Source organism: Akebia trifoliata, chromosome 1 (genome assembly GCF_017979445.1).
Source record: "Akebia trifoliata isolate Shusen 1 chromosome 1, ASM1797944v1, whole genome shotgun sequence".
Taxonomy (NCBI): domain Eukaryota; kingdom Viridiplantae; phylum Streptophyta; class Magnoliopsida; order Ranunculales; family Lardizabalaceae; genus Akebia; species Akebia trifoliata.
The window spans coordinates 20,706,807-20,720,380 of NC_141375.1; the positions used below are offsets into that span (position 1 = coordinate 20,706,807).

The following is a 13,574-nucleotide window of genomic DNA, read 5'->3' on the forward strand; positions in this document are numbered from 1 at the left end:
ATAAGAAGAAAAAAAAATGTTAAATACTTTAGTATTTGTTATTGTATAAATTATTATTATTATTTATATATTACATAGTAAAAAAAATTTACTCATGTTTTTAGTTAGAGCATCACCGAACTCTCCCGTTGCGTCAATAAATAATTTAACCTATTTAAAATGTAAAAAATGATTCAAAAACGATAAAAAAAAAAAAGTTTATATACTATAATTAAATTATAAATATAAATTTTTTAAAATAATTCTAAATCATTTGTTCCTTAAAATGTCTAATACCCTCACTCATTATTTTATTACAATAATTATATTTTACTTTCCTTTTATTCCCCTCAAATGAAGTACCATGTAATCAATCAATGTCCTCTTTCCTATGCATCTTATAATTTATAATCAAATATATAAATCAAATATGTTGTAAAAATAATCAATATAAGTAAAGTGCAACAACATGATGCCATGTGCAATTAAAAATTAGAATTTCCAATATATTATTTACTATAATGATACCTTATTTAGAAAAATCATTTTTTAAATAAGAATTATCCATTATTATTGAAAAATCTTATTTCCTTTCAAAACAATTTCTCAAATAAAATATTCTTTTTAATTATCAAATTAAAATATAACTCAATTACACACTTCAAAGTATAATTTTTTTTAAAATTACAAAACTCAACAAATACCCTAAATCCTAAACCCTAACCCTAACCCATCTCACAAATCCATCTACTTCACCCATTATTTTCAAAGTTGAAATTCATTAAGGGTATGTTTGATTGCACATGGAAATTCATTTTCCATGGAATTTGAAATCCATGGAAAAATGGTATGGAATTTGAATTTCCATAGAGAAAATTTCTCTCTGTTTGATTGCACATGGGAAAATGCATTCATTTTCCAAATCTATTGTTTGATTGCAAGTTGGAAAATTTAAATATTTTCCAATTTCACTGTTTATTGTCATTTTAGTTATTAAATAAAATGGATCCTATACAATAAAAGTCTATCTAAAAAAACATATTTTTACTACAAAAATTACAATATATAACATTGATGTGGTATAAAATTTACAAGCATGATGAATTAGTCATACATCATGATTAATACAAAATAAGTATACCCAAAAAATATATGTAAGACATATCCCCCAAAAAATGCAACATATAACCATTGCAAATCAGTATGATTTTTTGTATTATAGTAAATACATCTCCCAAAAAAAATATGACATCTAACAGATCCTAAGTGTCATCTGACTTTCCTAAACGCCTAAATAACCAATCCCTCTTCATGTCACTTGCCAAGCCAAGGAATATGTGTGCTGCTTCTTGACGCTCACCCAAGTAATCAATCGCTTCTAACATGATTTCTCGAGAGATATCAGGAACTTCATTGAGTTCCTTTTGCAATTTGGCTATGTTAGGTCTCTCCATTGTCATTGCCATACGCATGGCTGCAGAGGCAAGTATGGAAATCGTTGCATCATTAGATTCTTCAGAATTACGCTTTCGCTTTCTCTTAGACGAAGAATTTTCACGAGAAAGCACCAATGAAGATCCTGTTTGTTGTGTAGGTACGTCACCTTATCCAATTGCTTCTTATACCTCATCGTCTATTTCATCAAGATCTAGTACAAAAAAAAATTAAAAAATACATTGAAAGATGAAGTATGCTATTTTCAAAATAATTGCATAAACCAAGGAAGAATTCTTACCTATTTCTTCAATTGGAAACATTTCAAGTTCAGTTTCTATTCCAGTTGTACATCGTTCTCCACTTGCTTGATCATTACCGACAATAATGGCAAGATTATCATAAAATGGGATGCACTTGTGATGATATTCTGCATTTTTTGGATGTTTCTAATAAGAAATACAAAAAAATAATCAGAATGATAAATGTATGAAGAAAAAAAATGTCTTTAAATTTAATATTTTGAAAACATACCTCTATATACTCTTTCCACGCCTCATCGTCTGCTGTCACTAATTGAGTATCCTTGTCCCATCCAAAACCACTTTGTGAAATCACCTCCTTTGCATTAAGATATCTCTTTCTAAGTGTCTTGAGCCTGTATCGTACATTTTGGGCATTTACTTCTTTTTGCAACTTGTTACGGAGGACAAAACAAACATTGTTTATGGCTTTCATATTCCATCCATTGTCAATTTTTTATCCTAAAGCATATTCCTCCAACAATACTTCAATTAAAATTTTATTCATAGGTAAGTCCCATGTCAAATATGGTTTATCTTTTAGTTGCTTCTCCTTTTGTTGCCTGCCTTTTTTAGAAGAAGATTCCATTCCTATGATAAGTAAATTCATACACATTCAATCACAAATAAATGTATTAAAATTTTAAAAATGAATAGAAGATTAGCTAAACCTGAAAGGCAAAGTAGATATGATAGAAAAACTATCAGTTATAAATATTAGTCATTTTTAAGCAATATTCAATTTTCAAAAAAGAGAACATTATTATAATTCTAATATTGTAAGAGACAAAATCCTACATATTATAAAAGGCAAGCTTAAAACCTCAAATCAGATTCATTACATGCAAATTTTCATCTTTATAATAAACATTCAAAAGAAAGACATTGAATTTGAAGGATTTACAACAACAAAAAAAATAAAACAAAAAATAAAATAAAAAAAAGAATAATAACTATGGATGACGTTGATCATATTCTGCCCACATGACTTTGGCTAATGCTTCTCTTTTTGCTGTCCATGCCGGAGTAGTAACAATAACTATTTGTTCTTCTTGTTCGGGCATGTCATCATGTTCTTCCTCCTCTAGTTCTATCTGATCACCCTCGCATATGTCCTCCGGGTCAAAATCTCTAATGTAATTATGGATAACACATGCAAAGATAACCCTAGTTTGTGTTTTGATGTCAAAAAATGGTGCAGATCTCAAGTATGCAAATCGTTTCTTTAAAAGACCAATTGTTCTCTCGATTACATTCCGTAATGAAGAATGACGATAATTATATAGTTCTTTTGCCTTCGACGGAAGGTGCCCACGATGATCATTTAAATGATATCGAGTACAACGAAAAGGCGTAAGAAAACCAGGAACATTTGCAAACCCAGCATCTGCAAGATAATATTTACTTATATTGCAAATTTATAAAATAAAGTTACACACTAATCATATTTACATATCATTATATTATGAAATAATATAATATAATAATTCAAATATTATACTCACCAAGTGGCACAATGAGTCTATCAATCCTAGGTCTAATTGCATCTCTTAATAAGCGACCATCATGTGCTGATCCTTCCCAACCAGCGAGCACATATGTGAATTTCATATCAAAAGTACATGCGACCAAAACATTCTGACGAATATCTCTTTTTCTATTACAGTACTTAGGTTGTTCATCCACAGGAATTGTTGCATGAATGTATGTACCGTCTATAGTTCCTATAGCATCCTATATTAAATCAAAATCTCATAATTATATCATATCATCGATACAAATTTATTTGTAAGCATGGTCAACTTTACAATTACCTCAAAGTAATGGTACCAATTTCTAACGTTGTTGTTGTCTCTAGGAGAATTTGTTTGTTTTGCTGCCTTGATGACCTCCTTGTACATACTAATCAATGCTTTCAAGACAACATGAAAATAACGACTAACTGTTTGAGAAGATCGTATAAAAGAAAAGTTTGTTCGTCGATTCCTCAAATCATGCCCAATTATTAATAGGAACATTGAGACTTGTTCTTCGACTTTTACTGATCGACGATCAACCAATCCATGCATCCTTAAACGGTTACACAATCTATGAAATGCAGCTCTATTCATTCAAAGTTGCTCATGACAATGCTTGTCACTTTCATTGTATAACCTATTCAAAATCTGTTTTCTCTCATGATCTCTATTTATTATAGGTGCTCTAGGTAGAGATTGCCTACGTCTAAGATGAATTAAGATCACATATGTACTGAATATCAATGTCATGACCGCAATCCTATTCTTTTCTTGTGCAGTCAACATCCTATCAATCAAGCATTTAAACAATAGACATAAGAAAGGCATAATCATATATGAATAAGAAATGACCAAGCTTTTATTGTCACCTCAACTTTTCTTATTACACCCCATTCACTTATTTTCTTTATTTTTAGTTGGGGTGTAATAAGTAAAAGTTGGAGTGCCAATAGTAGCTCTTTTATATATAACAACAAAAAGCATTATTCCATAGAGTGTGAACTTTGGTAGTGATAGCCATGTGTTTTTGAATTCCATTTTTTATAGCCATGTGTTCTTGAATTCCATTTTTGATTGCCATTTAGTTGCAAGAAAAATAAAAGAAAATAATCTTGCAGTGAAGAAAAGTATCATGATTATGTGGGAATAGTTTCCCCCTAGCTTTTTATCTCGATATGTAATCTAGTTCAAGTGAAAAAAAAATCCAAACTTGATTAGGTACAAATCACAAGATTGATGGCACCAAAACATTAAACTAAAGTAAGATTAATAAAAGAAGATCATCATGAATAATGAAGCTGCAATCACCATACTGGGTATGTGAGAGTAGGCGTGTCTTCACACTTCATATTCGTGTCAGAAATTGACACATGATCATGTCTCTAAAATGTAAGCACCTAAACTAGAATAGAAAATGACCACATATAAACATTTGTATCAGTCAACTATGCGAGTCACCAAAAAATCAAATCAACCACAATAAATAAAACATGCTTCTATTCCAACAAAATTTTAAAAATTCAGAGCAATAGCAATAATTCCGACAACCGATTTTCGTAAAGATCGTGTGTGAATTTCCTGTAAGAAACCAAGAAACTTTCACCTAATCACCTTCTAAATCCCAACTTTGGCATCAATTATAAATCCCACCCATGGCATGTCACCTGCAGAACTCATTTTGAACAGTTAAGGAATCTCGCTATAATCCTTGCCTACTCCATTCCAATTTTCAAGTACAACCCATCTATCTAATAGGGCAAAAATTAAAGATTGGTCCACATCTACCAGATTTAGAAGCCCACCATGCCAACTCAACACATTAACACCCTTACATATGTCTGACACCAATACATATGGTTTGGGACTTAGGATTATTAAGACACAAACATGGGCCGACTTCAAAACTTGATTAGTTGACTATATGGTCCATGCATGAGCCTTGGATCAGATCTGACCCTTATATTGGTAAGTAGCCCCTTTTGTAAAGTCATGTGAAGCTGACTCATATATGTGTTCATAGATCAGTTTGGTTCATGCCATATGGATCACAGGTTTGTTTGGGTTGAATAAGATCCAAAACCAGGTCTACCCATATCCAACTTATTCAAGTTTTAGAGAACAGTCATGACAAACAAATTGAATATTCATCTAAGGGTGGCGTTCAATGGCAAACTTTTTGGCAAAACATTTTTCAAAACATGAGTTAGAGGTTTTGGAATGAGCTGATTTTTGGTGAGGATGATCTCTACGGTGAGGAGATCATCCTCGCCAAAAATCAGCCCATTCCAAACTTCTAACCCATGTTTACAAGCTGAAAAATTGTGGACCGTCCATTTTTTGTAAATTGTTTTTGATGGGGTTAGAAGTTTTGGAATGGGCTGATTTTTGGTGATGATGATCTCTTCACCGTAGAGATCATCCTCACCAAAAATCAGCCCATTCCAAAACCTCTAACTCATGTTTTGAAAAATGTTTTGCCAAAAAGTTAGCCATTGAACGCCCCCCTTCATCTAATATTTCTTTGATGCATTAAATTGAATATCCAACTTATTTAAAAAGATTCTATATAGCAAAGAAAAAAAAACTATATATAACAACCATTAACATTGTAATTGGTATGCTAAAATAACGTTTGGAAAAAAATACCCATTATGATTCGTTGTTCTCACCTATTTTATTAATGTTAATTTCTCAAAAAAAAAATCATGAAAATATTTTCCCAACAAACCAACCGACACTAATAGATAAAAGAAAACAACATAAGTCATGAAGGCACACATATTTTACATGATTTATACACATTTGCTAGGATTAAAACCCATCAATCCCACGGTTAGGATTAAAAAAATAAAATAAAATTCTCTAAACAAAAGTCTTTTTTTTTTAGATAAGATGTTCAAACCATCAAATTTGGACTAACTTAGGTTCCAATAGAGTTTACAATCCACAAATTCCTTTATAGAAATCACTTTGGATGCTTCACTAAAATTGGTGCAATAAAATCACTATGAACAAAAGGGTGAAATACAACCAATTCCATAATAGAAATCAACAAGGATGCTTCACTAAAATTGGTGCAATAAAATTGCTATTAATAAATCTTACAACAAACACACACAATTCCAAACAAAAATTCAACCAAAAATATTCTACATAAATAAATCCTTCAAAGTTTCCCATAACTAACACTCTTCCAAATGTCAACTTCAACTAGGCATTTTCTCAAACATCTAACCTACATAAATGCTTCAAATTTTTTCACAAATGAACAAAGTAAACATTAATAAATCCTACAACAAACACATACAATTCCAAAAAAAAATTCAACAAAAAAATATCCTACATATTAAATCCTTCAAAGTTTCCCATAACACTCTTTCAAATGTCAACTTCAACTAGGCAATTTCTCAAACATCTAACCTACATAAATGCTTCAAATTTTTTCACAAATGAACAAAGTAAACATTAATAAATCCTACAACAAACACATACAATTCCAAACAAAAATTCAAAAAAAAAATATCCTACATATTAAATCCTTCAAAGTTTCCCATAACACTCTTCCAAATGTCAACTTCAACTAGGCAATTTCTCAAACATCTAACATACATAAATACTTCAAATTTTTTCACAAATGAACAAAGTAAACCTTTTCAAATTCGAATCCTAACCTTCCACAACTCAAATCAGATTTTGATATAATACCAAATAAATTTCTTTCATTCTAAAAATGGATTTGAGGTTCCATCAAAGAATCCAAAATATACATTAGAGAGAGCTTACCTTGTGATATGGAAGAGATTCTCTAGAGTTAGGGTTCTCTTCTAGATCCACTGAGAAGAACGATTAGAGGTTTCTCTTATGGTTGGATTGAAGAACCATGAACCGGGGCGAGAACACGAGAGTCACAAAACAGATCTAGAGAGCTTTTTAATTTTAAAAAAAAAAGAAACAAAGATTAGGTTACTTGGAGAGAGAGAGAGAGAGAGAGAGAGAAGAAGAAGAAGAAGAAGAAGAACAAACCTGTGACGAACTTATGGAAGTTGCATACGTTGGCGAAGAGGGTTTCGTTGGTGAAGAAGGTTTCGTTGGTGAAGAGGGTTGGGTAATCTAATTAAACAAAAAGTCCATCTTGGATGGAAACTCATTTTCCTTGGGGTGAAGGTGGGATTTTAAAATCCAGCAAATGGTGGATTTTTAATGGGGTTGGAAAATAGATTTCCATGGAAAATGTTACAATCAAACACTTGACATTCTAATTTTCCATGGAAATTCAAATCCATGCCATTTTCCAAGCCTAATCAAACAGACCCTAAGGGTATGTTTGATTGCATATGGAAAATAGGTGAAAAATTAATTTTAATGAAAAATGACGTTTTTTATGTGTTTGATTACATTTTTTCATGGAATTTGATTTTCCACCCCAATCAAAAAATCCACAAAAACATGGATTTTACTTTCCTATGTTTTTCATTCTCAAGAGATCATCTTCTTCTTCCGTACTCATATCTTCTTCCCTACCACCACCACCATCACACTAACTTCGTCGTTGTCATGAATGTCGTCATCATCACCATTTTTGACCACATTTTTTTTTTCTCTCTCTCTCCATTTTATTTTTCTTCTTCTCTTTTTCTTTCCCTCACCTCCATCGCCACTACCACGACGTTATCCCCTTTTCTTCCTTACTTACCTTCATCATCACTACCACTACATCATCCCCCTCCCTCTTGTCATTTCCCAAGCCTATTCTTCTCTGTCCCAAGTCGCTCCCTCTCTTTTTATCTTCTTTCTCCTCATCCTCTTCTCTTTTTCTTCTTCTTCATCTTCTTTAGATGGATTAAAAAATATTGAAAAATAACTTGAGAAGATTTGTGCTATCGATAGATTTATCACTCATCCCAAAGTCAAAGTAAATTTGAAGATGTGTGCTCAAGTCAAGATCACCTCCCTAAAAGTTTGTTATAGATTTAACGATAATATCAAATTTTACATATATAATACTTGATGTAACATTAAAAATAGAAGATATATTATTTTGTTATGCAAAAGTTGATTATGATTTCAAATGTGATCAAATTGAAATGGAATAGAATAATATGAGTCATATTATTAAATATTTTAAAAAAATTATAATGTTACACAAACATTTTTTGGAACTAGTCACTACTTTGATTTAGTTTGTAGTATTTATTTGTAGTTTATGGAATGGTGCAAAAGTGATCATTATTTCATTGAGTAGATGATAATAATAACAAAATAAAATTTTACTAGATATTGGAACATCACTAATTTAATTTTTATCATAGCTTCTATAATGGATCTTTGATAAAAAATGAAGTTACTTGTGTTATATTTTTGAAAAAAATGTATGAAAACGAATATAATAATAGGATAATAAAAATTTATTAAATTTTGAGAAATCTTTAAAATGAATATATAGCCCACTTGTCTATGACAAGTTAATTGTGTCTATGCAATGCTAACATTAATAAAAATGGAGTAGAAACTTATCAACGAGTGATGCTACTAAAATTATTAATATATCTTTTTGTCAAAGTTAAAGAGTTTTGAAATATATCTTGAAGAAAGTTAAAAAATTTCTTATTTTAAAGAAACTTTACCTGACAAAAAAATGAGAGATTTGGATAATGAGACGTTTGACATCTTAAGTTTATGGAAGTATAATGCACATAAACTTCCTATTATAGAAAAAATAACATACCATATTTTAACGATTCCTACATTAAGTATGCTTCAGAATCAACTTTTAATACAAGTGATAAAATAATTGATCGATATATGTCCCAGTATTGCTGGAGTATTGATATGTGCGAAAAATTGATAATGATTTTTTCAAAAATGTATTTTTAAAATTAAATTAGACTGTAAAAACTTGTGTGTTTGGTCCAATCCGGTTCAATCCAATTTTTAAAATATTACTAAATAGTGAGTAAAATTTTAATTAATTAATTTTAAACTTATATAAATAATATTTTTTTATTTTAAAATAAACTATAAAACATGACGCAATGACAATTCTAGTAGAATTGACAAATGAATATTTTTTTTGTATGATCAACATATTGTTCATGAAATGTATACAACCCCATCCATAAATTGTTACGACATGTACTATCAATTAACAAAATCAAATCCATATATTAATTCATTTTTCAAATCTAGTAATGTAAGACTCCCTTCCATATATCTACTAACAAATAGGTAATTGTCGCAATTGTAGCATTATCGTAACGATTGCAATGACATTTATATTATCATTTTCTTGTGGATTGTTTATCTATACTTTTGAAATTATATATTATGTAAGATACAACCTTTATAAATAAGAAAATTAAGATATAATCTCAGATAGAGTTAAATAGAAAAATGGTCTTCATGTTTCTAATCCAAGTATTTTGTATATCTATTTTCCAGGATATTGATTTTTATAATTTCTATATGGTTAGATTATGGATAATGTTTTTGAAATTCAACATGTACTTAACGACATATGCTCAATGATAGAACATGTACATTTCAATTGAATAATTTAAAAGAATATTCATATCATTAATCAAACTAAATAATTTTACAGAACATGGTATGACTTTGCTTAGCCAAGATTGTAACAATTCTAAATAAATAAATTGATTATAGATATAACATTCACATAAACTATATCTAATATTATTAGAATTGTAGTTGAATTAACGTGCAATAATTTTATCTTCAATATATATGTTATATATATAGTTTTTTTTCCTAATCATTAAGCTTATCTTTTATGAGTTTAGTAAAACGGTTTTAGTGGGATTTAAAAAAAAATTAAAATATAGTCCCAGATAAAGTTAAGTAGAAAAATGGTCTTCATGTTTCTAATACAAGTATTTTATATATCTATTTTCTAGTTTATTGATATTTATAATTTATATATGATTAGATTATAAATTATGTTTTTGAAATTCAACGTATACTTAGTGAAATATGCTAATATATGCTCAATGATGGAACACATACATTTCAATTGAATCATTTAAAAGAATATCCATAGCATTATCAAACTAGACAATTTTACATAACATGGTATAACTCTGCTTAGCAAAGATTGTAAAAATTCTAAATAAATAAACTGATTATAGATATAACATTCACATATGCTATATCTAACATTAGAATTGTTATTGAATTAATATGCAATAATTTTATCTTCAATATATATGCTATATATATATATTTTTTTTCCTGACCAATAAAATTATTTTTAATGAGTTTAATAACAAGGTACTAGTGGGATTTTAATTAATGTTCTCACCTAAAGACTTTGCCAATCAAACTAACTAAAATTGGCTTATATAGATATAAAAAAGTATTCACATAAATATTGACTAAGTCCGTGTTTGTCTATCTAGTTAGATTGTCCAATGTCTAGTGTAAAATATACTATCCTAGAAAATCTTGTTTGTTCCACAAACAAAAAATATTAAAAGTAGTTAGCAGAACTCAAACAAGTTTAACAGGAGTTAAAAACCAAGAAAGAGGAATCCCACTAAAAGACTGAGATTCATTTTCCTACTTCTAATAAACTTATATTTAAAGACCAAGAAAATCTATGCTCACTTGCTCTTTCTCTTAAGGTACAAATTCTCAATTCCCATGTTTTTGATTCACTTGTCCTTCATATACAAATAAATTCAGTAAAACTCCACAATCTTTGTTACTTTTTACTCCACCACTACATATCAACTTCAATTAGTTTTCGATTCTCTCATATATCTCAAATCACACATTCTCTCTCTTTCTCAATAATTGAAAGAAAATAGATATGAGAAAGAAAAACACTTTTCTTACAAACTTAGTAAAATCTTAAGTCTTACTAAGAGCTGTTTTGTTGAAATAAATTATCACATTGGCAATCCAACACTACACAACTCTATAGATTTCAAGGAAAAACTTAGATAAAAATAAATAAAATTAGGCTTGATCCAATGTTTGAAAATGGAAGGCTACTGAACTTCTACGGAATTCCCAAATTTAAAATTAAAATTAAACGGTAAAAACTAATTTTCATTTTGTTTTTGAAACTTCATAAAATTTTGTTCTTTACAAGCCTGTGGGATTGGATCATGTTTTTGTATGCCACAAGCTGAGGTCGGCAACCCTTAGTAAGAGTTGAAATCTTACTAAGTTAGTAAGGCTAGTCAGACTCAAAAGAGACATTGGTATAAGAGTCCGACTAACTTTACTAAGTAAGGATTTCACTCTTAATGAGGGCCCTTGGGCTCAACTTGTGGCATCCAAAAATATGATCTAATGTTTTAAGGTTGTAAAGGACAAAATTCTATGAACTTTGAAAAAAAAATCCCAAAAAAGAATTATTTTTCACTGTTTTCAATTTTAAGTTTGGGAGTTACATGGAAGTTCGGTAGCCATTCATTTTCAAAACCTTGGATCAAGTTCAAAATAAATCATTTTCTGATTTTTTTTTTTATCAAAGCAACTTAGAGAGCTGCAGTGTTGGATTGTTGAGGTGGTAATCCATTTGAACAAAATGACTCTTAGTAAATCTCAAATTCTTACTAAATTAGTTAGGAAAGTATTTCTCTTGCTATATTCATTTTTTTTGTTTGAGTAAGGCTAGTCTTACTAATTTAGTAAGATTTAAAATCTAAGGGTTGTTGAGCTCACTGATATAGAGGGCAACATTCTATGAATTAAAAAAAAAAAATAGTAGTTAAATTTTAATTAATTTGGGAGTTTGGTTGCGGTTTAAATTTTAATATTAATTATTTTTCACATGGATGTGAACTGATTTTAAAAAATTGTGATGATAAAATATTTCTTATTTTTAATTAGAATATTAGTTTTTGTTTTAAGATTTTATTTTGTGAAATTTATTTCAAGATTGATATTTAATATCAAACTTTGAATTTGAAATATTTACTACATCAAAACAGACTTACACAGGTGTCAGACAAACAATATGCAAACTTAACCCATATCAAGATCAAGGTTAGACAAACAACATGAAAGTTAATCTAGCGTTGGATTTACCACCATAGGGTGAAGAAAAATCCAATTCAGGATATATAAAAAAAATTTTGTCGCATCCAAACAGACCCTAAATGACTGTAAAATTATGAATGATCTAGACATCTGCCTCCACGTTTTGGTGAATATTTGAGATACCCTTGTATTTGCCATTTGACCCCAGTCTATTGTGATAGACCAATAAAAATGATTTAAATCCCTTTCAACTTGTAGCAAAAAAAAAATAAAAATTCATTGATTTTGAATTTCAAAATTAGTCATTTTAAACCTCTTCGGTGTGATTTTTAACTTCATCTTCGACCTCAAGTTCCTATCTACTTTATTAAATCTCAATACCAACTGTAGACACCCAAATTTGATCGGGCCCTCGACGCAAAATGCCCCAAAAATCGTAAAAATCGAAATGGGCTCCGAAGCCTAAACCTACAAAAATCCAATGACTTTTATCATTTATTTTTCAATAAATGGCCCAAGGCCTCTCATGTGGCCCACGGACTAAATCCCTTACTATCTTTCTAAACCCAACTCAACCCAAGTCCAAGCCTATTCAACTCAATCCAAACTAAACCCATCACCTAAGCCCATCTAAATTAACCCTACCCATCAAAATACCAAACCCCAACCTACAACCTAAAATCCAACAATTCTTTAATCCAACACATTACCCAAGCCCAACATCACAACCAAGCACCCAATATGACACATGTCATTACCCCCTTCCACCTCCCTCATCCAATCAACCAACCAATTTCATTACTTCCTTCCAAAAATTAATTCAACCCATAACCCTACCCTAACCTATCCTATCCATTCTCTCAAATCAAACATTTATAACCTATCACCCCCCCTAATCTACCCCCATCATTCCCTACAAAATCCATCTCTACAATCTACACCTACACCCATTCTCTCAAATCAAACACTCATCCTTTCCCATCAACTCATCTCCACCCTTCATTTCCACCTACTTTGACACATGTCATCATCTCTCTCACCCTCCCAAAATATCATCAACTACCCCATTAAATCCTCCATTCTCTTAAACCAAATACCATTTAATCATAACCACCATCTTAAACTCACATCACCAAACACTCAACCCAAATGGGTTGGGTTGGATCCAAACCATTTGGGTCAAAACTCACCCATTTAACTCCCCTTCCCTAAATACCCTCCAACCTCCTCTAAATTACACCCACTTCTTTCTCAAACTCATAACCATTCTATCATTTTTCTTCACTTCACCCCATTATACCCTTAAAATAACCCCACAATCTCTATAAAAATCCCA

General features: G+C 30.2%; 1 protein-coding gene across 1 annotated transcript; it reads right to left on the minus strand.

Annotated features, from left to right (window-relative positions):
• Nucleotides 1-1,057: 1,057 nt before the first annotated feature.
• On the minus strand, nt 1,058-7,553 carry LOC147410888 (L10-interacting MYB domain-containing protein-like). Its single transcript, XM_086441244.1, has 5 exons — nt 7,256-7,553; nt 7,016-7,158; nt 1,948-2,306; nt 1,715-1,862; nt 1,058-1,627 (listed from the first exon to the last, which is right to left on the minus strand). The coding sequence occupies exons 3-5, from the start codon at nt 2,149-2,151 to the stop codon at nt 1,599-1,601; spliced, it is 381 nt and encodes a 126-aa protein (XP_086297370.1). The 5' UTR covers nt 2,152-2,306; nt 7,016-7,158; nt 7,256-7,553; the 3' UTR covers nt 1,058-1,598.
• Between the last annotated feature and the right edge of the window lie 6,021 nt (nt 7,554-13,574).

Excerpts from the sequence above, each read along its gene's own strand:
- LOC147410888 (XM_086441244.1), bottom strand. The coding sequence starts at position 2,151 with ATGAAAGCCATAAACAATGTTTGTTTTGTCCTCCGTAACAAGTTGCAA. Across the intron at positions 1,863-1,947 it reads CGTGGAAAGAGTATATAGAG|AAACATCCAAAAAATGCAGA; the intron begins GTATGTTTTCAA and ends ATTTCTTATTAG. Across the intron at positions 1,628-1,714 it reads GTTTCCAATTGAAGAAATAG|ATCTTGATGAAATAGACGAT; the intron begins GTAAGAATTCTT and ends TTTTTGTACTAG.